This window comes from Nyctereutes procyonoides, unplaced genomic scaffold (genome assembly GCF_905146905.1).
Source record: "Nyctereutes procyonoides isolate TBG_1078 unplaced genomic scaffold, NYPRO_anot_genome, whole genome shotgun sequence".
NCBI lineage: Eukaryota > Metazoa > Chordata > Mammalia > Carnivora > Canidae > Nyctereutes > Nyctereutes procyonoides.
The window spans coordinates 10,561,949-10,585,648 of NW_026575040.1; the positions used below are offsets into that span (position 1 = coordinate 10,561,949).

The 23,700-nt window shown below is 40.3% G+C and overlaps 1 protein-coding gene and 1 pseudogene across 3 annotated transcripts in view; one reads left to right on the forward strand and one right to left on the reverse strand.

Annotated features, from left to right (window-relative positions):
• Positions 1-23,516, forward strand: part of INTS14 (integrator complex subunit 14) — a 34,530-nt gene extending 11,014 nt beyond the window's left edge. For all 3 annotated transcript variants that reach the window (XM_055319739.1, XM_055319741.1, XM_055319740.1), the window contains 9 exons: positions 1,181-1,336; positions 2,108-2,226; positions 3,147-3,289; positions 5,948-6,040; positions 7,144-7,288; positions 8,656-8,789; positions 17,986-18,104; positions 20,859-20,924; positions 22,623-23,516. In XM_055319739.1, the coding sequence (XP_055175714.1) occupies positions 1,181-1,336; positions 2,108-2,226; positions 3,147-3,289; positions 5,948-6,040; positions 7,144-7,288; positions 8,656-8,789; positions 17,986-18,104; positions 20,859-20,924; positions 22,623-22,874 (1,227 nt within the window). In that variant the 3' untranslated portion in view covers positions 22,875-23,516. The remainder of the gene's footprint in view (positions 1-1,180; positions 1,337-2,107; positions 2,227-3,146; positions 3,290-5,947; positions 6,041-7,143; positions 7,289-8,655; positions 8,790-17,985; positions 18,105-20,858; positions 20,925-22,622) is intronic.
• LOC129506146 (60S ribosomal protein L36-like) lies at positions 12,716-13,177 on the reverse strand (annotated as a pseudogene).
• Positions 23,517-23,700: the final 184 nt, after the last annotated feature.

Sequence of the window (23,700 nt, forward strand, 5' to 3'; positions counted from 1 at the left end):
CTGGGGTCACACCCTGAGCTGAAGGCAGACACTCAACCACTGAGACACCCAGGCATCCCTGTAAATATATTTTTAAAGCAGTTGTCATTTTATTTTTTATTTTAAGATTTTATTTATTTATTCATGAGAGACAGAGAGAGAGAGGCAGAGACACAGGCAGAGGAAGAAGCAGGCTCCATGCAGGGAGCCCGATGCGGGACTCCATCCCAGGACTCCAGGATCATGCCCTACGCTGAAGGCAGGCACTAAACCACTGAGCCACCCAGGGATCCCCAGCAGTTGTCATTTTAATTGACCAGGGATGGAGTTTGTCATCTTTGAAAATTCGTGTCAAAGTTTGGATTTCTGTGCTTATAAATCCTGGGGTCACATGTAAAATAGATCCTCATGTCATTTTTGACACCAAGTGCCTTAGGTGCCAAATCTAAGAGATAGGGTTCTAGTTTTAATGCAATTAGGTAAGAATTGATTATGATTTTAAGTGTTCATGGGTAGGTACTATTTTTAAGGTTTAATTAGATAAAATGCAGCAAAATGCATAGATCTCAGGTACACAGTTCACTGAGTTGTTTTTTCTTTTTTTTTTTTAAGATTTTATTTATTTATTCATGAGAGACAGTGAGAGAGAGAGAGAGAGAGAGAGGCAGAGACACAGGCAGAGGAAGAAGCAGGCTCCATGCAGGGAGCCCGACATGGGACTCGATGACTCGATCCGGGACTCCAGGATCATGCCCTGGGCTGAAGGCAGGCGCTAAACTGTTGAGCCATCCAGGGATCCCCCAGTTCACTGAGTTTTGACAGATGTATACACCTATATGACCACCACTTCAATTAAGATCTAGAACATTTCCATTACCCAACAAAGTTTCCTCACCTCCCCCTTTCGAGTCAGTATCCCCCTAAGCCCCACAGCTCTTGTTTGATTTATCGTAGCTTTGTTGTACCTCTTCTAGAATTTGATACAAAAACAGAATCATGATGTAGTCTTTCACTTGAGAAAATGTTTTTGAGATTTATTCACCTTGTTGCTTGTCTCCCTGCAGAGGTGGGTTTTTCCGTGTAAATGCCTTTAAGGAGAAATGAAAATGTTGTTAAATGAGACAACTTTAAAATGAGACAGTTTTAAATAACATACTTAAATATGTTATTTCATGTACAAACCTCCCCTCCCTGCAAACAGGTTGTTCTGGTGACAGATGGCTGTCTTGGCATTGGTAGAGGATCACTGCGGCATTCCCTAGCTACTCACAATCAACGAAGCGAGAGCAACAGGTTTCCACTACCTTTCCCTTTCCCATCTAAGTTATACATCATGTGCATGGCAAATTTGGAGGAGGTAATACTGAGTTCTTTTTAGTTTGATTAGATACATTTTAGGACTTTATTTTTCAGTATATTCCATTAGTATTGTATATACTATAGCATTAAACTCCATTGGTTTCAGCTGAGACTAGTCACTAAATTTGGAAGGACTTTAGATCTCAAGTGCTCTTTGAAGATTCAGAGTGTTGTCCATCTCTAGAAACATAGCTGGCTGGAATTGTTATCCATCCTGTTTCCCACAAAGATTCTTCAAATGCATGAGTTAAAATGTTCTTTTTGGTCTTAGACATTTCCCTCGTTTGGGAATTCTTATGTCCATTCCACTGGAAATGTCGACAGAAATGTGCTTGGACTTTTTTGGTAAAGTAACGTTTCTCTGATACATGTTTTACTACATCTACTTCCTGGTTTTTCCATTTATTTGGGAAAGTTATTTAACCTTTGTTCACCTCAGTTTTTCTATCTGTAAGACGTAGGTAATGATGGTTTTCACCCAAAAGATGTTAGAAACACTTTGGAATGAAGATACCATGTAAATACCAACTGTGGTCACCTCTGAGAATCTTTGCAAAACTACTTCTGAATGAAATAGCTCTACTGGTATCGTTTTATATAACATTCTTCTTGGTAGCCTTGAAACAAAATTGTTTCCATCTGAGGTTGTTGAAAAAAATCATCCGTGTTATTTATTGCCTGTGTTATTGTGACAGGTGTGACCTTGGTGTGCTGATGATAATCTGGCATTGTATGCGACTTTAAAAGGGTCATCTGTTTTGTTTTGTAGCTTCAGAGCACTGATTCCTTGGATTGCCTTGAACGTCTCATAGATTTAAACAATGGTGAAGGGCAGATTTTTACTATTGATGGTCCCCTGTGCTTGAAAAATGTACAGTCTATGTTTGGGTGAGTATATACTTAGAGCTTTTTTGCCTTCTTTTTTTTTTTTTTTTTTTTTTTTTTTGCTTTTTTGCCTTCTTACAATGTTATTATAATTTGATATTCAGCTATAATATCTATTCCACCACTATTTCTAATTGTTGTCATTTTCCCCAAGTTGCACAATTTTCAGGTGAAATCATTGGTAGTAGTGATTTTTTAAAAGTTCATTCCCTTTTAAATTAAGCATGACTAAATCAATAATGCCTACAGATGTTGACTCTCTTATAATGACTTAGCAGTTTCAGAAGATTAACTTGCTTTTGAGCTTTTCAGAATTAAGTTTCCTCACCAGGGGCACCTGGGTGGCTCAGTGGTTGGCCTTTGGCTCTGGTCATGATCCCAGGGTCCTAGGATCGAGTCCTGTATCAGGTTCCCCACAAGGAGCCTATTTCTTTCTCCCTCTGCCTATGTCTTTGCCTCTCTCTCAGTGTCTCCCATGAATAAATAAATAAAATCTTTAAAAGAAAAAAAATTTTCCTCACCAAAAATGTCAGGTTTTGTTCTGTTTTATAAACGGTCAGATCATAGTTTTGGAGTCGACTCAAAGAGAAAATAAACTTAGCATCTTGAAAAAATTCCTCAAGGGCTCCCCGGGTGTCTCAGTCATTTAAGTGTCTGCCTAAATCAGATGCCGTGTTGGATTCCCTGCTCCACCAAGAGCCTGCTTCTCTCTCTCCCTCTGCCTGCTGCTCCCCCTACTTGTACTCACTCTCTGTCAAATAAATAAATAAAATCTTAAAAAAAAAAAATGGAATGAGAAAAAGTGTATGAAAACTCATAGCAATTTGACAGAGAAATATCTTAGTATCTTTTAAAAAAATTCCTTGAGAAAAATGATATGTATCATATTATTCTTCTTATAACAATTATTCATCATATTCTAGAAAACTGATAGATCTGGCGTATACACCTTTCCACGCTATTCTCAAGTGCGGCCACCTAACTGCTGATGTGCAGGTCTTCCCCAGACCAGAGCCTTTTGTTGTAGATGAGGAAATCGATCCCATTCCTAAAGTCATCAACACAGGTAATGTGTTTTTTAACTTCCTGCTTGGTTCTTTTGTTATCTTTACTTTCTTGTAATTTCTGACTTCTCTATACAGGAGGGTTGAAAAAAAAAGTAAATTCTGATACTAGGGTGCTGTTGTCATCACCAGTATATGCATTTTGGATGGGAGGAGGCATTGCCCAAAGGGTGGCAGACCGGTGGTCTTTCATAGTGAGGTCATGAGTTAATCTCCAGTCTTAGATAACAATAGCCACAAATTACTAGAGTTGGAAATCATGACCAGATTCACCAGCCATGAAATCCTTGAGGTAATTCTTAATAGATACACTAAGATTGATTAGTATCATAATTGAGATCATCTATGAAGAGCTAGCTTCTAGGCTTGGCTGTGTGATTCTTCCTGTGTGATCCTGTACAAGTCACTTCCTCTCATTCTGGTTGGCTAAGTAGAGTAGAATCTCTAGATGAGTCATGTTCTGTCTGAGGTCTGTGTTCTGGTATACTGTACCCCTCTAGCCATCCTGCTTGTATTTTGACTAAAAGAGACGTGCTACTGCTTTTACCTGGTTCATGCTGGAGGTGCTGTCAGAAGTCACAAGAAAAATGGAGGGCAGCCCCAGTGGCGCAGCGGTTTAGCGCTGCCTGCAGCCCAGGGCGTAATCCTGGAGACCCTGGATCAAGTCCCACGTCAGGCTCTCTGCATGGAGCCTACTTCTCCCTCTGCCTGTGTCTCTGCCTCTCATTCTCTCACTGTGTCTCTATGAATAAATAAATAAAATCTTTAAAAAAAAAAAAAGGAAAAATGGAGAAAAGAATTGTATCCATTTGGTGGGCAGACCCCTTGAGTTGTGGGCACACATTCAGCTGTCACTATTTCGGACCCTGTTGTACCTTCAGTGCTTATTAGCACAGCTCTGATGCTTATAAATGTTTACTAGGTAAATTTCCAGTCAACCAATGATTGAAATGAGGTGCAGAGTAAATGTTCATTTCATTCATGGGTGTACAGATTTGAAGGAGTCAGAGAGTGAAGGGCTCTGCAGAAACTTTTTATTTTTTCTGCCTTTAACTCCTGGCTGTCTTGGAAATAGGGCATCCATCTCTTTCATGGTGACTACTGCAATATGTTAAGCTGTGCCAAAGTTTTTTTGCCTTCAAACCAACTAGATTCTACTTCCTTCCCATCCTTTTTTCTTCTTCTTTTTTTTTTTATTGGAGTTCAATTTGCCAACATATAGCATAACACCCTCATCCTTTTTCTGATAAAATAACTTTGAGTAGGTCTTTTCCAAGATCTTTGTCATAGCTTATATTTAAGCCACTTTAAAATGCAGGCCTTTTGTTACTCAAATGAAAAATACATAACTGCTTATGCTGACTCATTTGTTATTCAGCCAAAGAAGGTAATGGCAGCAAATCTCCAAGAAGCAGATTTCCTGACGTATTAGAAGTACAATGTATTCACCATGACCCTGATTTTTTTTTAATTGTTTTGAGAATAGAAGTATGTCTGTGCCTGGAAGAAAGACTGAAAAGCAATTCAATAAAATATTAATAGATGTTTCCTTTGATGGTGAATAATGAGTGACTTTATTTTTCTTCTTTACAATTTTTTATAATTGTTTTCTAAGTTTTTCTACTATTTATATAATCAAAAAATAAACTTTAAAAAAATACTTGGGGATAAGACTTATTTTTTTATCTATTAGGTTTCCAACAAATATTCTTCTTGGTCTTTAATACAGCTTCTGGAAGGCAAATAAATCATTGTCATATTTAGACTGTGCTACCTTGGAGAGACAGCTGGGTGGCTCAGCAGTTGGGCGGCTGCCTTCGGCTCAGGTCGTGATCCCGGGATCCGGGATCAAGTCCTGCATCAGGCTCCTGTGAGGAGCCTGCTTCTCCCTCTGCCTATGTCTCTGCCCCTCTGTCTCTCTCTGTGTCTCTCATGAATAAATAAATACATCTTTTAAAAAAAACTGCTACCTTGGGCTTATAGAGAATGTATTTCTTTCTCATGGAAATGGTTTGTTGTTGTCGTCGTTGTTTAATGGAAATGTTTTTAATGATAGCCATACCCTCTGCCTTGGATGGCTGCATCTCCTGCAAGGATGGAGTGGTGGAAGTGCTTGACTATGATGCCCCCTGCTGACCTGAAGATCCCTGAGGAAACAGGGATTAGATCTTTAAGCTTTTGTCTTGGCTGGGGACCTAGCCTATAAAAAAAAAGTCTAGCTGATTTGTCTTAAAACTTAAATAATTAATGAAAGGCAGTTATTCTTATTTCCTGAGCTATTTAAAATGCAAATTATGGGGCACCCCCGGTGGCTCAGGAGCAGCCCAGGTGGCTCACCAGTTTAGTGCCTGCCTTCAGCCCAGGGTGTGATCCTGAAGACCAGGGATCAAGTCCCACATCGGGCTCCTTGAGAGCATGGAGCCTGCTTCTCCCTCTGCCTGTGTCTCTGCCTCTTTCTCTGTCTCTCATGAATAAATAAATAAGATCTTTAAAAAAATAAAATAAAATGCAAATTATGAGTCAGCCAGAGAAACTTCTAAAACCTTCCTAGTCACATCTGAATTCCTCACGTGAACATTATATTTGTGAAACCTAGTACATAGAAAAAAATGTACTTACCTATACATTAACTATTTCTGTGTTGATTCATTTCTTTTCAGATTTGGAAATAGTGGGATTTATTGATATAGCTGATATTTCAAGTCCCCCAGTTCTGTCCAGACATCTGGTCCTACCAATAGCACTTAACAAAGGTGAGTTCTCTTGTTATTCCAGTGATACAGATGAAGCATCTTATGATCTGAAGTTACTCTTAAAGGTATATAGTTGAGGTACAGCCACTCTGGAAAACTGTGTGGAGGTTCCTCAAAGAGTTAAAAATAGATCTGCCCTACGACCCAGCAATTGCACTGCTGGGGATTTACCCCAAAGATACAGATGCAGAGAATGTTTATAGCAGCAATGTCCACAGTAGCCAAACTGTGGAAGGAGCCTCGGTGTCCATCAAAAGATGAATGGATGAAGAAGCTGTATATGTATATAATGGAATATTACTCAGCCATTAGAAACGACAAATACCCACCCACTATTTGCTTCGACGTGGAGGGACCTCGAGGGTATTATGCTGAGTGAAATAAGTCAATTGGAAAAGGACAGACATTATATGGTCTCATTCATTTGGGAATATAAAAATTAGTGAAAGGGAATAAAGGGAAAGGAGAGAAAATGAGCGAAAATATCAGTGACGGTGACAAAACGTGAGACACCTAACTCTGGGAAACAAACAAGGGGTGGTGGAAGGGGAAGTGGGCGAGGGGCTGGGGTGACTGGGTGATGGGCAATGAGGGGGGCACTTGGTGGGATGAGCACTAGGTGTTCTGGTATATGTTGGCAAATTGAACTCCAATAAAAAAATTTTTTTAAGTATATAATTGATAGTATAGTCCATTTTGCAGAATTAGAAAGGAATAGTTATTGGATTGAATATTTAAAAAATGGAGTGTTGCCTAATATACTGCAAGACTGTTTCTGCTGTTTCAATTTCACTACCATAAAAAGAAACCCTTTAGCTGTCAATCTCTAGCTTCCCATCAACCTCAGCCCCAGGTAACCACTAAATGTCTTTTCTGTTTCTATAAGTTTGCCTATTCTGGATGTTTTATATAAATGCAATTCATATAATATGTGAAAACTGATTTTTATATGGACATAGGAAAACCTATGAATAGGAGTTTTTCTTACTTGTTATAATATGCCTTTATAATCGAATACTCTCCTCCCAAGGATAGAAATAGCCAGGAGTATAATTGGAATTTGAGGTTTTTGTAGCTAATCTTAGTCTGACCTGTTTTCACAGAAGGTGATGAGGTGGGTACTGGCATAACTGATGACAACGAAGATGAAAATTCAGCCAATCAAATTGCAGGCAAAATACCCAACTTTTGTGTCCTGCTCCATGGCAGCCTAAAAGTGGAAGGAATGGTGGCAATAGTTCAATTAGGGTAAGAAACTTTCTTTACCTTGTTGAATGAGGGAGAAGAATCAGTGTACAAAGTGAAGTATTTCCCAGACTTTTCCTCATCACCTTTTTCCTCTCTTGGCCATACCCTTCCCACCTAACATCACCTTCTAAACTGCTCTTTAAATCATCCCCTAGAATAAGTACAGAGTGAGCCTTTAAATTATATTGCTTTTATATTATATCCTTTTTTCTGTTTGTTTCTTTTCTATTCTATCTAGGAAATCTGGATTCAGTTGTAACAGTTGCTGTGGGATCTTATGCAGTATTCACAGGCTCCTCAGCTATAAGATGAGGAGGTGAAACTAAATGAAATAGGATTCCAAGAACATTAATTGAACATTTTACCATGTGCCAGGCACTCCTCTAGTCACTTTACATACGTTAATTTATGTAATCCCTTACAACAACACTGTACAGGAGGTGTCAGCATTATACTTGTATAGGTGAAAAACTGAGGCTTAGGGAGGTCAAGGAACTTGCTCAAGGTCACACAGCACATAAATGAAAGAGCAAGGGTTCTTACTTGCATTCTGACTCCAGAGCCCATGTTCATGAACACTGCTAACCCATCCCTGTGGGAAACATCTTTCTAGCTTTTACTTTTGCTACAGTCTTGAAATTTGCAAAACCATATGCTTCCCTTTCTAGAATACCTATTGTTAGGAAAGAAGAGGTGACTGATCATCTTCTGGCTATCACTTGGGTTTGACTGGTATAGAAGATGAAGAGGTTAGGAGTACTCAGATGAAGTTCCATTTCTACTTGAGTTAAAATTACCTGGTCCAAAAAAAAAAAAAAAATTACCTGGTCCAAAAAGAAGAATGCAATTCTTATTAGGTATTAGTTTACTGTATTTCTTGGTACCCAAGGTACTTGTACTGCTCTGAATATGAGAATTCCCTGGGGCCCTTTGAGAAGCAGCAATAGAGCTGGGTGATGGCTTTGTGCCCTTTGTTAGAAATGCTGCTCTGTGTTGGTGCTGCTGTGAACGACTCATGGAAGCAGCTGAAACATAGGTCACAACCCTTACTCTTCCCGACCTCTGTAGCTATTTGCTGCCCTTGCGATTTTTTTTCTTTTTTAAGATTACTTTTGATTTCCATATCTACCTAACTGAAAAATAATACATTTCCCAGAGGAATGGCAACATTCGGGGGCAGCAGTATGCAGTTTCAGTTTTAGGATTTGGTTTTAGTAAAAACACCTGATTTCAAAGTTGAAGTCCCTATCTCTCAAGAAAAACACTGGCTAGACTTACTTAACTTTATAGTCCCAGGCTTGACGTTCACTTAACTTTATAGTCCCAGGCTTGACGTTCTTCTGATCTTCCATCTTCTCTCTGTCTAGTCCTGAATGGCATGGAATGCTCTACTCCCAAGCTGACAGCAAGAAGAAATCAAACCTCATGATGTCTCTCTTTGAGCCTGGCCCAGAACCTCTCCCATGGCTAGGGAAAATGGCACAATTGGGTCCTATTTCAGGTATAACCCAGATCAGATTTTACTTACCTTGACTTTGTTTTCTCTCTGCTATTCTGAATGGCTCTGACTGTGTAGTCAGAGAGCTGTGTGATCTCTGGATGGATGTCCTGTGGTCTCTAATGCTGGGTATGTGCATGGAGAACCCCAGCAGAGTGTTATGTCTGAACTTTAACTTTACCTTGGGGAAACCGACTAGGTTGCTTTAAGTAAACGTAAATGCTCTGACTGCCTACAGGGGAAAGTTACTGTCCATAAACATTTTTTTCTTCAGGATACTATTTTCAATTCAGATAACCCTAGTCATTTTTAGATGATTTAACCCCCCTCTTGAAAGTGTTTTCCCTTGGCTTTCCTAACATTGCATTCTCCTGATAACTTTTTCCTTTGGCACCTTTGCTTTTTCTTGTCATCTAATCTTCCTCTTGCCTCATGATTTTCTTTGCCATCTTCTCTTGGATTATTCTCTCTTGGTTATTTCATCAACCATCATAGCTTCAGACTCCCCCACATGTATGACTCTGGTCCTACTTGATCTCTCCTTGGAACTTGCATGTCATATTTCCAGTTCCCAGTTAGACCTGTCCACCTGGATATTCTGCTGTAGTACCAAGCAGCTCACAGCATGTTTGTTACAGAAACTGTCGTCTCTTAACTCTTCTCTCCTAAACTGTTCCTTTTTCTGACTTTCCTGCCTCATCTAATTGAGGCCTAAGTATTCCTAGGTACTCAGGCTCCACCTGTAGAGTCATCCTTGACTCATTTGGACCCAATTCAATATCAGGAACATCTACCAAGCAACCTTTTAGGGGATAAAAGTTAGCCAGAGTTGCTCAAAGTCCAGTAAAAAATGGAATAATAAACAGACTGGTATAAGATCAGAGTTGGCCTAGATGATCAGCTCTGCCTAGAGGACTAAGGAAAATCTTCACAGAGGAGAGATATTGTAGGAGAGTTTGTATTCTGGGTACTGGTGCCTCCTGGAGTTGTGTAATATGGCTGAAATTCAAGTTGGAGCTAATAAATTTGAATTTAGAAAGATAATTCTGGGGACACCTGGGTGGCTCAGTTGGTTAAGCATCTGACTCATGCTTAGGCCATGATCTCCGGGCTGTTGTGAGATCAAGCCCCGCATTAGGTTCCATACTCAATGAGGACTCTACTTGACATTCTCTCTCCCTCTCTCTCTGCTCCTCCTCTGCTCATGTATGCACGCTGTCTCTCAGATAAGTAAATAAATAAAATATTTTTAAAAAATAAAAAGATAATTCTGTGGAGTGTGGATTTGGAAAGGTAAGGGCATCCCATAGTTAGAAGTCTACTGTGATAGTCCTGAAGATACAAAGATGAGAGCCAGAAGGAACAGTGGTTGGGAATAAAGAGGATGGAGATCCATGGAAAAGGTATTCAGGAAGCAGAGTCAACAGTGTTTGGATGAGGATAAAGGAAATGGAGGTCTTGAGGATGATATCAGGTTTCTGACTTGGGCTGCAGGGAGAAAGGTGATATTGTTAATGGGAGCAGAGAACAGAGGAAGAAGAGTAGATTTGGAAAGACATCTTCTGTGAATGTTGAATTTATGCCCGTGAGATTTAGGTAGAGGTGCCTAGAGATAGTTCCTATAGGAGTTCTGGAAAGAGGGCAGAGTTGGATATATAATTTTTAGTTATAAGCATACTGCTTTAAAATGGTGAGAATGAGGGCAATTGTTTAGGGCAGTGCTTCACACATTTGAGTTCTTATGTACAAAAAACAAAACAGAAGAACTCCTTTAAAAATTGTTTCCTGGGCCCCACTTACAGAGATTCTGATTCAGTGGGTCTGGATTCCGGCCCAAGAACTTGCAGTTCTAATATTACCCAAATGATTATGATTCAGGTGATCCATAACCGCACATTAAGAAGCCCTTGCCTCAGGAAGAAAAAAAGAGACCCAAGGACCAAATCCTTAGAAAAGACTAACTACTGGTGATAGTGGAAAGGGTGCTAATAAATGAAAATGAGAAGGGAATAGGCAGAAGGAAAAGTAGAAGAAAGTGATGTCACAGAAGCCAAGAGAATAAAAAGATTCAAGAAGAAAGTACAGTGTCTCATACAGATGTATTATATGTGGCCTGCATACCCTGTCTACTGCACAGGTGCATGTCAGTTTAGCCTGAAGGATGCCTTTGCCACTGAAGCCTAGAAAAGATTTTGACTGAGTATAGACCCTAGAAGCTAGACAGTAAGCTTTATCAATAAAGGGCCAGATAGTAAATATTTTAGTTTTTGCAAGCCATATGATCTCTGTCTTAACTGCTAAACACTGCCATTTTAGCACAATACGTAAATGAATGGGAGTGACCTCTTCGAATAAAATATTCTTTATGGACACCAGAATTTGAATTTCGTATAATTTTCACATGTCATGAAATCTTATTCTTTCAATTTCTCCCCCAACTATTTAAAAATATAAAAACCATTTTTAACTCAAAAACAGGCAGCAGGCCGTAGTTGGCCAGCTCTTGGGGTAGGATGCAGGGGCTGGCATTTTAAAGTTCACACAGGAAAAGAGATATGATTTTGGTTCCAAACAAGACAAAGAACTGAAATCTCTGAGTAAAGCTAGGAATGTGGAAGATCTGTTCCCTCAGGGAGATATTGACAAGAAAAATTCTACCCATTGTTTCTACCTGTTTTTCCACATATTAAGAAAAAAAAAAGGTCGCCCATGAGAATTTGTTTTTTTTTTCCCATGAGAATTTGAAGCCCAAGTTGTGCACCATGCAGATTGACAGTACCCATTCTGAAGTTGGACTCTCCAAAACCAAATAATGCACCAAAAAACTCGTTCTGAAGCAATGAAACCCATGGTGCATCCTCCAGAGTAAATATAATGACCACCCAAGGCAAAAGGACTTCTGCCAAAAATATCCTTGCTGAAGATGTGTTCCTGATTTGAAGAAAAGTCTTTAAATTATGTAAGGATTTTATTTCTTTTGAAGGGAGGCCAACAGGAGGATTAGTCCCTTGAGAACTTAATCTAAAAGAGACTGCAGAATGAGTGTTGTAAAGAGTTTTAGGAAGGAATAGAACCAGGAGGAATGAAGAGGACACTATGAATCAAGAGTCATTTCATCCCTACAGGAGATTTTTGGGTAACTTAGGTCCATGGTTAGCTAGGAGGCAAGTTGAGGAGTGTGTCAGATATGAGGAAACGACCATGACAGGTTTGCCACAAGAAGAGAAAAGTAAGGCAGTAACTGGAGAGCACAGGACAGAGGAAGCTGTGGGTATTAGGTTGTTGAGATTCCTTACCTCCTAGTCTCTGTAGCAATCCTAAATTCATTCTGCTTTTTCATTTGCCCTGCTCTTGCCCTGGTTTGACTTTTTTTTTTTTTTTTTTTTACCTTTCATTTAGATCAAAGGCCACCTAACCTATGCCTGCTGGCCAAACTAGCCCACTGTTTATTTTGTAAATAAAGCTTTATTGTAGTTTCATTACACGATCATACTCATTTAGGTATGTGTTATCTAGGGCTGCTTTCCTGCTTTGGGGGCAGAGTTGGGTAGTTGCAACAGAAACCATATAACCCATAAACTAAAATATTTATTGTCTGGCCCCTTTGCAGGAAAAGTTTGTTGATCCCTGACCTAGACTGTTGTGACATTTTTCACACAGATTACTTGTCCATAATCTGAAGTGTAACATTCAGTTTCCTTTCTAATCTAGTTTCCAATCTAGCAGTGCTTGGTTTGTTACACATATTTTTCATTCAGGTTTGAACTGCTTTTTACTTTGCCCCTTATTCATTTTTTTCCTGCCTCAGGGTCTGTTCTTTTTTTTTTCAAATGAAGAGAATAAAGCTACATTTTATTGAACTTAACTTTGTACCAGGCACTGTGCTAGACACAATGAATGTATAATCTCATTTAATTCTGGAGACAGTCTTATGAAGTTAGAATAAAACAGGCTTTATTACAGACAGGGGAGGGAGTGAAGGCCTTCTTGACTCCCACTTTCCTCCTGGCTGCCAGGACATTGCTTAGCTCTTCTCTTTTCCTTTTGGCACAAATGTGTGTCCCCACCCTTCTCTTGGTGAACTTGTCCTTGGAGACCTTGAGCAGCTCCATGGCACACTGCTCGTATGGAGCGAAGCCTCACATGATCCAAGAGGATCATGTCTCGCACAGACTTGATATGCTTGGTGAGGCGCCCATGGTAGTGGCTGTGGTCACTGATATTCTTAGCCATCTTGTGGTCCTTGTTGATGTCCATGGCCGTAGGGTAGCACAGAGCCATGGCTGCTGCCCCCCCCCAGGTTTTTTCTTTTTTTTTAAATTGAAGTTATAATTAACACACTGTGTTAGTTTCAGGTATAGGATATAATGATTCAGCAATTCTATACATTACTTGTGCTTAATCCCCTTTATCTCTTTCACCCATCTCCGCACACACCTCCTATCTGGCAACCACCAGTTCTCTCTGCTTAAGAGTCTCTTTTTTGTCTCTTTATTTTTTTTGTTTCTAAAATTATACATATGAGAAAGTTGTGTGGGATTTGTCTTTCTCTGACTTATTTCACTTAGCACCATATTGTTACAAATGGCAAGATCTCATTCTTTTTTATGGCTGAATAATATCCCATTGTGTAGATAAATACACACGCCTTATCTTTTTCCATCCTTCTATAGATGGATTCTTGGGTTGCTTCCATACCTTGGCTTTTGTAAATAACGCTGCAGTAAATATAGAGGTGCATATATCTTTTCAAATTAGTGTTTTCATTTTCTTTGGTAAATACACAGTAGTGGAATTAATGAATCATACATAGTAATTCTATTTTAATTTTTTGAGGGACCTCCATCCTGTTTTCCACAGTGACTGCACTAATTTGTATTTCCACTAACATTGCTCAAGGAACCAGAGGTTTCTTTTTCTTCACATCCTGGTCAATACTCATTTTTTGTTTTTGTTTGATTGTTTTTAACGATTTATTTATTTATTTTAGAGTGTGTGTGTGTGTGTGTATGTGAGGGTCGGGCAGAGGGAGACTCCTCTCTGAGCAGGGAGCCCAACACAGGGCTCGATCCCACAATCACAATCTGAGCCAAAACCTAGAGTCTAATGTTTAATTGACTAACCCATCCAGGCATCTCTATTTTTTGTTTTTTATTTTAGTCATTCTGACAGGTATAAGGTGATATTGCGTTATGGTTTTAATTTGCATTTCCTTGATCAGTGATGTTGAGCATCTTTTCATGTGTCAGCTGGCCATTTGTATGTCTCCCAAAAAATGACTATTCAGGTCCTCTGCCTATTTTTTAATTGTATTATTTGTTTTTCTGGTATTGAATTGTAGAAGCTCTTGAGATATTTTGGATGTTAACCGCTTATTGGATATGTCATTTACAAATATCTTCTTCCATTCAATCGGTTGCCTTTTTGTCGTGTTGATGATTTTCTTGACTGTGCAAAAGTTTTATGTTTTAATGTACTCCCTCCCAGTAGCTTTACTTTGCTTTCATTTCCCTTGCTTGAAGAGACATACCTAGAAAAATTTTTCCATGGCCAATGTCAAAGAAATTGTATGTATTATTTATTTTTAGTCAAACCAAGGCATGCAAAACAGTATGGTTGTTTATAGCTATCCCTCCTACTTCTCATTCTGTTCCTAGAAACAACCACTTACAACTTCTAATTGTGGGAGGTTTTGTTTTGGTATTTACACTTATAAATAATATAAGTATTAGGGTTTTTTTTTTCCATTTTAAATGTCCTTTTTGATTTTTTAGGGTTGACTGCTTAGCTCTGTTAGCTTCACCATCCCCACCCACCCACCCACCCAAGAAGCACATTTTTCCCTTCCTCTATCCTTCCAGTGTGGTTACAGTGTTCTTTTTTGGGTAAAGCAGTATTCTGTCCTTTTTAGATGATGTGAACATTATTTATGACTAAGCCATGTGGTACACTGAGTTACATTTTATTTTGCAACTCTTTGTTCTCTGCACCAGTTATTATTTTTTTAAGATATTTTTTTCTTTTTTCTAGCAGGCAAGATAAATGTGCAGTTGACTCCTGAATAATGTGGGGGTTATGACTTTTAACTCCCCCACAACTTAACTAGTAAGGGACTACTGTTGACTGTAAGCCTTACCCAATAACAAACAGTTGATGAACAGATATTTTGTATGTTATATGTATTATATGCTGCATTCTCACAATCAAGAAAGCTAGAGAAAATATTATTTTAAAAACCCTAACAAAGAGAAAATACATTTACAGTATTTGTATTTATGGGAAAATTTTTTTGTATTAGTAGACCTATACGGTTTACAACCATGTTGTTCAAAAGTCAGCTGTCTTCTAACTTCCGTTAAAAGGAAGGCTGTATTAGGGATCCCTGGGTGGCACAGCGGTTTGGCGCCTGCCTTTGGCCTGGGGCACAATCCTGGAGACCCGGGATCGAATCCCACATCGGGCTCCCGGTGCATGGAGCTTGCTTCTCCCTCTGCCTGTGTCTCTGCCTCTCTCTCTCTCTCTCTGACTATAATGAATGAATGAATGAATGAATGAATAAATAAATAAATAAATGGAAGGCTGTATTGGAAGACACTGAGGTTCCTCAGAGACTCCAGGAAAGAGCGGGGCAAGCAGGCTGTGGGGGTGACCAGCAGCAGAGGAGGGCACCCAGCCCTCCCCTCTGGGCTCTCTCATGGCCTTCTCTTTACTTTCTTTTGTGTCTTTGCTTTTCTTTGCTCTTTTCTGTATGCTTGCCATAATTCCCCCCTAAGTAAAATACTTTCTTCAGGCATTTTTGCCAATCTTCTTTTTTTCCCCTTAGAGTCATTTCCCTTCCTCTTGTTTCTTAAGTAGACTGTTGGTTCTTTAGGCTTTCCCTTCCCATCTCTTCTATGCCTCTCCTGTTTTGTGACTCCACCTGAGAAAAGGGTACATGGGATGTAGGTATTTGAAATCTTGTATATTTGGAAATATCTGTGTTTCATCCCTTACACTCAGTTGATGGTTCGGTTGGGTTTTGAGTGCTGGGCTGGGAATCACATTACCTTAGTTAGAGTTTTGATGCATAGTTTTTCTTTTCTGGCTTCCTGTGTTGCTACTGAGAGTCTAATCCCATGCTGCCAGTTTTTTGACCTGGATCTGTATTTCCTCTGCTCTCCCAGAGGCGTTTTCTTTGTTTCCTCGTGTTCTGGATTTTCAGAATGATGTACTTAGTTGTTAGTCTCTTCATTCATCATGCTGGGCATTCACTGGGCCTTTCCACCTGGCAGTTCATGTTCTTCAGTCCTGGGAATGTGAATCGTGTTTTTTATTTTCCCCTCTCTGTTTTCTTTGTTCTCCCTTTCCAAAACATCTGTTTATGATTTTTGTATAATTTTCTTATTTTCCACCCATTTTCTTCTTTTTGTTCTAATTTCGGTAAAGTATCTCCAGCTTTATCTTGCAAGTTTTAAAAATTTCTGCTATCATACCTCTTATGTCTAAGATCTCCTGTACTTTTTTCATAAATGCAGTATTTTTTGTCTGTCAAGCCAGTTACCACATATAGACTCCAAATAACTAGAGACAATACAAGATAGACTGGGGTTAGATGTTGAAAAGTTTGATAGTGATACTGAGTACTATAGTAGAAAAGGGTCTAGAGAAAGTACTGTGTGCCAGGAACACTTAGGACAACTTGATGGAGAAAGTGGGATAAGATCTGGGCCTGGAATGTAAGTGAGTTTGGGTATGTGAGGAACAGTGGTGTTGAGTGGTAGAAAAAGCATTGCCTTTGCAAGCAGGCCCCACTGAGTGACTGTGAAGCCTGTGAACATCCAGCCTCTCTGAGCCTCAGTTTCCATCTTTCATGGGACCAATAATATCTACCCCCCACTAGAGTTGCTGTAAGGAAACAAGGTGTATATATAAAGTGTTTGGAACTTAATACATATTCTTTATTCTGTAAGTTCCTTGAGTCCAGAAAAAAATCTTCTCCATCCACACTTCTAGTGGAGTGCTTGCTGCTAGTGGGGACTTAGTCAGCTAATGAGTGAGCAAGTAAGTAAGGGAATAAGTGGATGTTTGAATGGAGCACTCCGGGCAAGGGAAATAACAGAAATAGTGACAGGAAAGTTGGAAATAAACGTGCTGCATGGAAAAAGACTGTTGGGATCTTGGCCTGGCTAAAAAAGGTTTATATATGTGCAAGTATTTGTGGAAATATGTCTGGAAAGCTGGGCTGATACTTTCTGGAGGGGCTGGGAGGAGGTGCCAGTAGAAAACATTTAAATTAGTGGCCAAATTGGGGTTAGAGAGCTTCTGGCTCAGAGAAACGGGGTTAATTCTAGTTGCCCACTTGAATATTTGGGCAAGGGATTTAAGCTCCCTAAACTTGGGGAAATGATCCGGCTCTGTCTACCCCAGAAGGTGGTAGTGATCAGGATAAAATTAGCCAGTAGATATAAGTGGCAAAGTTTCATTGGCTCAGGAAGCAGAAAAACAGAAAACCTTATTTATTCACATGACTAAAAAAAAAAACAAAACCTGGCTTTAAATCTTTGAAAGCAATAACTAATAAGCCATGATACATGGGATATATTTCACCAAGAAAGTAATTCTTCTCTTGCCCTTTTCCTAATGTAACTACATAAAATTTTCCTCTGGAATTTTCTGTGTTTAGACTTATGCTGTCCAGTCCTGTCACCACTAGATACCTGAGGCTATTTAAGTTAAAATGAGTAAAATTTAAAATTCAGTTCCTCAGTCACTCTAGCCACAAGTGTTCAGTGTCCGCATGGACCAGTGGCTACCATTTGATCATTGTAGAAAATTCTGTTGGAAAGCACTGGACTAGACTACATAGAATTGTATTATGTGTGTTTATGATTTTTTTTAAATATGTACTTTAGAATCATTGCATGTAATGGTTTTATTCTTTCTGACCTCAGTTCATAAAGCAGGTAAGTGAAGTATGTCTCTTCAAAAACATTAATTTGTTTTTTCACCCTACATGGGCCTCAGTTGATTGTTTAGTCTCCTGCATCAGTGGCTTTCTGTTGAGAACTGGTTCCCTAACCTGAGGGAAGTGAATGGATTTTCTTAATTAGGGAAATAACAGGATGTAGAAGACTGAATGATTTGAAGAGCTAGCCTAATTGGAAATGTAATTGATTATGTTTTACCAGATGTCATTTCAAGAATGTCTTTTTCTTTTAAGATGCTAAAGAAAATCCTTACGGAGAGGATGACAATAAGAGCCCATTCCCCCTGCAGCCCAAAAACAAACGCAGTTATGCCCAGAATGTGACTGTCTGGATCAAACCCAGTGGCCTGCAGGTAACATGACCATTCACGTTGCTTCCTGCTGGGGCAGGGGGAGGAATTCTGCAGGCAGGCAGACATCTGATTTGATTTTCCTTTCATTTGATACTTAGTAATTCATTTACTTCCAATGTTTGTCATTATTTCCAAAAAGAGTTTGAGGTGGCCTACAGTAAAACACGTATACAGCAAAATCACTTCTTAAAAATTTAGAGCAGCACAAAACCTAGAACAAGAGGGGAGACAGTTGTGCCAGGAACCCAAGGGGAAATGATAATTGTATTTTAGCAATTTGGCTCTCAGCTTCCTGCTACCCGGGTCAGGAAAACTACATGTAGGGTTATATGATTTTTCTTGTCTGATAAAAGGAAGCATGTCAATTCTAGAGAGACACATTTTCCTGGCATTGAGTTTCAGTGTAAAATTTTTGACATGGTGAGGCCTTGACCTAAAGGCTTTTATCTTTAACAGCATTTTTAAGAAGGATGTAAAAATCTTTGTTGGGTTATTTCTTCTGTCCCCATATAGAACCCAAGCAATGGCATTACACCTTAATTGCATAAAAACATCTTTATGGGAAACTAAGTTACACTGTTATCAAGGTATGCTGCTTTCAAGCAAAGTACTCAGTGATATTTCTCCTTCCACTGACTTAGTCATTTCTACCTATTTTTAAAAATTACTTTTTGAGCTTTTTAAGAAAAAGATTTTTACTTATTTGAGAGCATTCCAGTGAGAGCGAGCATGGGTTGGGGGGAGGGGGCAGAGAGAGAGAGAAGCAGGCTCCCCCGAGCCCCTGATGCAGGGCTCCATCCCAGGCCCCTGGGATCATGACCTGAACTGAAGGCAGCCTCTTAACCAACTGAGCCATCCAGGTGCCCCTTTTTAGAGCCTTTTTTCTCATTTGAGCACCATCTTTTTTTCTTTATTCCTCCAATGAGTCCAACCTAAGCCAAACAAGAAGAGGTAGGTCATCTAATAAGGGAAGTAGCTTCTGTTAATGGCACGGTTTCTTGTAGCCCCCTTACCACAGAAACTGAACTGATCCTGCCATGGCTAAGGGGATAGGGCTTTGTTGGCAAATCAGATTCTCTCTTTCCTATCATCCCTGACCCTAGTACTTCCCTGTCAGAAGGAAAGCTGAATTTTTCTTAAATTATTTTTAAATTTTGTTTTGGTCTGGGTGTATTTTTTTATCGTGAAAAACACATAAAAGTGATCATTTCAGCTGTTTTAAAGTATACAGTTCAGTGGCATTTAGTACAATCATAATGTTATACAACCATCATCACTATGTAGTTCTAGAACATTTTCATCACCTCAGGAGGAAACCCTGTACCCATTAAGCAAGTCACTCTACATTCCTAACTTCCCCCAGCCCTTGGCAACCATTAGTCTGCTTCTTGACTCTATGGATTTGCCCTAATCTAGATATTTCATATAAACAGCATCATAGGGATCCCTGGGTGGCGCAGCAGTTTGGCACCTGCCTTTGGCCCAGGGCGCGATCCTGGAGACCCGGGATCGAATCCCACATCGGGCTCCCGGTGCATGGAGCCTGCTTCTCCCTCAGCCTGTGTCTCTGCCCCTCTCTCTCTCTCTCTGTGTGACTATCATAAATAAATAAAAATTAAAATAAAAAAAAAAATAGGGATCCCTGGGCGGCGCAGTGGTTTGGCGCCTGCCTTTGGCCCAGGGCACAATCCTGGAGACCCGGGATCGAATCCCACGTCGGGCTCCCGGTGCATGGAGCCTGCTTCTCCCTCTGCCTGTGTCTCTGCCTCTCTCTCTCTCTCTCTCTGTATGTGTGTGTGACTATCATAAACAAATTAAAAAAAATAAAAATAAAAATAAACAGCATCATATAGAGGTGCCTGTGTGGCTCAGTTGGTTAAATGTCTACCTTCAGCTCAGGTCATGATCCCAGGGTCCTGGGATCGAGCTCCACATTGGAATCTCCCTCTGCCTTTCCTCCTGGCTTGTGCTATCTCTCACTCACTCACTCTCTCAAATCAAATCTTTAATAAATAAGTAGCATCATAAAATGTGACTTTTTGTCTTTGGGTTCCTTCACTTAACGTTTTCAACATTCAGACATGTTGTAACATAGATCACTACTTCATTCTTTATGATGGCCACATTTCTTTACCCATTCATTCAGTTGATGAACATTCAGATTGTTTCCACCTTTTGGCTGTTGTGAATAATGCTGCTAAGAACATTTGCCAAAAATTTTCTTTTCTTGCTATGCTATTGTCATAACTTAGAAGTCATTACCAATCCCAGGTCATGAAGAGTTACACCTATGTTTTCTTCTAAGAGTCTTTGTAGTTTTAACTCTTGCATTTAGGTCTCTGAACTATTTTATTTTTTTTTGTACATGGTATGAAGAGTCCAGCTTCATTCTTTTACATGTGGATATCCAACTGTCCTGGCACCATCTGTTGAAGAGACTGTTCCTTCCCCCACTGAATGATCTTGGCACCCTGGCCAAAAAAGCAGTTGGCTATAGATGGATGGGTTTAATTGGATGTATTTTTGTGGGACAAGTTCATTTCTGTCACTAGGGGATTTATTATCATCAAACATTTTGAAGGAGGGAGGTCCTTTACTAATTTGAATAGAATAGTGACATTAACTCAGAAGGGATCCTCTGACACTGTACCTCTGTTCCCATTTTCATTTCTCTAAACATTTAGAGCCATTCTTTTGTATCCTTTCCCCTTTGACTGCAAAATCTTACTGTTGAAATCTTTTTACCTTTGATAGACAGATGTACAGAAGATTTTAAGAAATGCAAGGAAACTACCTGAAAAAACACAGACATTTTATAAGGTGAGACTATCCGAATTATAGTGGAAGAGGGTGGGCTCTGGGATGTGTGCCAAAAATAAATGGTTCTCAATCGTCGGAGAATGTGATAGCAGAGTGAACATGGACAGCAGTTAGAAATATTTGGCTTATGCCTCAGTGTTTTCATTGATAAAGTCAGTAGAAGTGATAGGTCCACCACTGCCCTAAAATCCAAGAATTGGAAGTATTTAAGTGACCTGATTTTGTGCACAAGGGCTCCTCTTTATTGGTGCTGTGAGTGACTGAAGGAAGAAGTCAGAAGAACCTGTGGGCCAGCCCTGAACTCTCCTCATCACTCTCATATGAGTATCTAGTCCAACCCCAGGCAACCAGGATGACCTCCTGGGATGGTGATTTCCCAGAACATTCTTACCCACCCAAGAAGCTGCTTCCAGGAAGGACTACTAAAATTGTACTTTTATGAATTGGATAACGATGGCACTCCGGAAACCTGCCTAACTAATCCAGAACTATTGGCGGAGGGAATAAAGTTATAACTAGTGAGTGGAGTTGGGGGTGCATTTAAGGAAACACCTTGTTTCTTCCTTTTCCATCTAGTGTTTGGTTGAAATGAAATTAAGTGGTGTGTGACGTATGCGGTGTTGTCAGTTGTGGCCCAGCTGCTAATAGTTCACGGCGCACACAGCCTCCCTCAGGCTAGCATCTCTTCCGGAGAACATACGTGCTACTTTGGGTGTTATCTCATTATCTTTATGTCACTGTTGTCTTCAAACCTAATTATGTGGCAAGCTGGTGAAATCAAGCAAGAGCAACCTTAATCAGAGTTCAAACTAGAGCTGCTTGGCGGCCTTGCCCTCCCTCCCCATGAAGCCCATAGTGTACATGGCCCCTTGTGACCACTCCTTGGGGGTAGTCCCTCTCTTGCCTGCACACATTTGTCAACTGTCTACTCAAGAAGGCATACTCCTACTTTGGCCTTCTGCTGAACTTTTCTCTTGCTAACAGAAGATAGTAGCGAGATGGTCAGAAAGCCCACTTCCGGCTGTATACAATCCCACTATCAGATGTGGAAGGGCCTCGGCCAGGCAACTGTGTCAGCCCCTACAGTGGACGAGGAGGAGGCCATCCTTCTTGCTTTGTAAATGAAACCACTAAGACCTGGAGAGGCTACAGAATTAGCCTAGATTGCACTGCTAAGCGGTTGATGGGGCTTTTTGAATTTCAGTTTCCATCCACTACCCGACCCTTCTTTTTGTGAAATCTTTCAGGTCAGACTTCTTGAATCTTTCAGAACCTCCACCAAACATGTTCATTGTTGTTTGGCCTAAGGCCCAGTCAGGAAGGAGGTTAGAGGGTTCAGAGCCCCTGAGGTTTGGGACTAGCCTTTTCCATGCCTGAGTAACAGGAAAAGTCGTTCACTTGAGTGTTATGAGTGAATGAAATGTGTGCAAAGTGTCTCGTGTTTGGTGTCAGTGCTTATCAGCTGTGGTGATGACCACCTGTGTCTCAGCCAGCCAGCTTTCTGATCACCTGTAGAGGAACTCCCATCATGTCATCACACTCTCTTGTTACTAGCATCTCTATAAGCATTTGTTCCCCTATAAAAATGCTCACTTAAGTTAGGGGATCCAGAAAAACTTACTGAGTTGAGAGTACTTGGTATGTGATAAGGAAAATGCATTTTGTAAACATTGGTGGGGGTTTTCGATCTTGTTTCAGGAGCTAAACCGTTTACGAAAGGCTGCCCTGGCATTTGGTTTCCTGGATCTGCTAAAAGGGGTGGCTGACATGTTGGAAAGGGAGTGCACGCTGCTGCCCGACACAGCGCACCCAGACGCCGCATTCCAGCTGACCCATGCCGCGCAGCAGCTCAAGCTGGCCAGTACCGGCACCTCCGAGTATGCCGGCTATGAGCACAACATCACACCGTTGCACACAGACTTCTCTGGGAGCAGCGCTGAAAGGATGTGACGCTGACTATGGGAACCTGCCTTCTTTTTTTTCATGACAGGTGAAAATGACTTGGAGGTAAAAACTTTCCAATTCGTTCACCTCTGTAAGAACCACCTAAAGACCCTCTGAGGCTGCCTCAGAAGTACTGGCTTCTGAGTTTCAGTGACTGCTCGAACCTGAGGAGGGTTCTGAAGGGTGGTTGGCTGCTTGGGCTTTGACCTACGCTTTCTGGGGCTGAGTCTTTAAGCCCAGAAATCCACTGTTGCTCTCATGATGAGCACATCTCCTGAGAAACTTAAAAGACTGCTGAGCACAGAGCTCTCCCCACTTCTCAGGAAACCTAATCAACGAGGGTTCTCTGGCTTCCTGAAAGGCTCTTCTCACTCTCCTCTCCCAACCATTTGGATATTTCCCCACTTCTGTCCTTGGAATGAGCAGCCCAAATCGTCTGGGATTTGCTAAGTACAAGCCCAACACTATTAAGTTTCAGAACCTTAGAACTCGGGCAAAACCTTGATGGTAATAACCCTTTGGTGCTTTTGGTATGTCTTGACATACAGACTTTTCAACAGCAACCAGAAATGTGTAAAATGATTCCTGTTGCTTCAAGTTTTGTTCTGTTTTTTTGGATGAAAATAAAATACTTCATTTTCTATAAAACAGATTCCCTGGGAACCTAATGGGTCCTTGCCTTTCAGCCTGTCCTAGCATCTGAATGTAATTTCAGCTTCCTAAGTGGCCAGATTCGTAAATCTTGAGTTCCTTGGGTTCCATGCGGACATCCCTGTTTCTGGTTAGGTCTCTGCCTACGCCAGGTTCCACCCAAGTGGAAACGGTACCAATC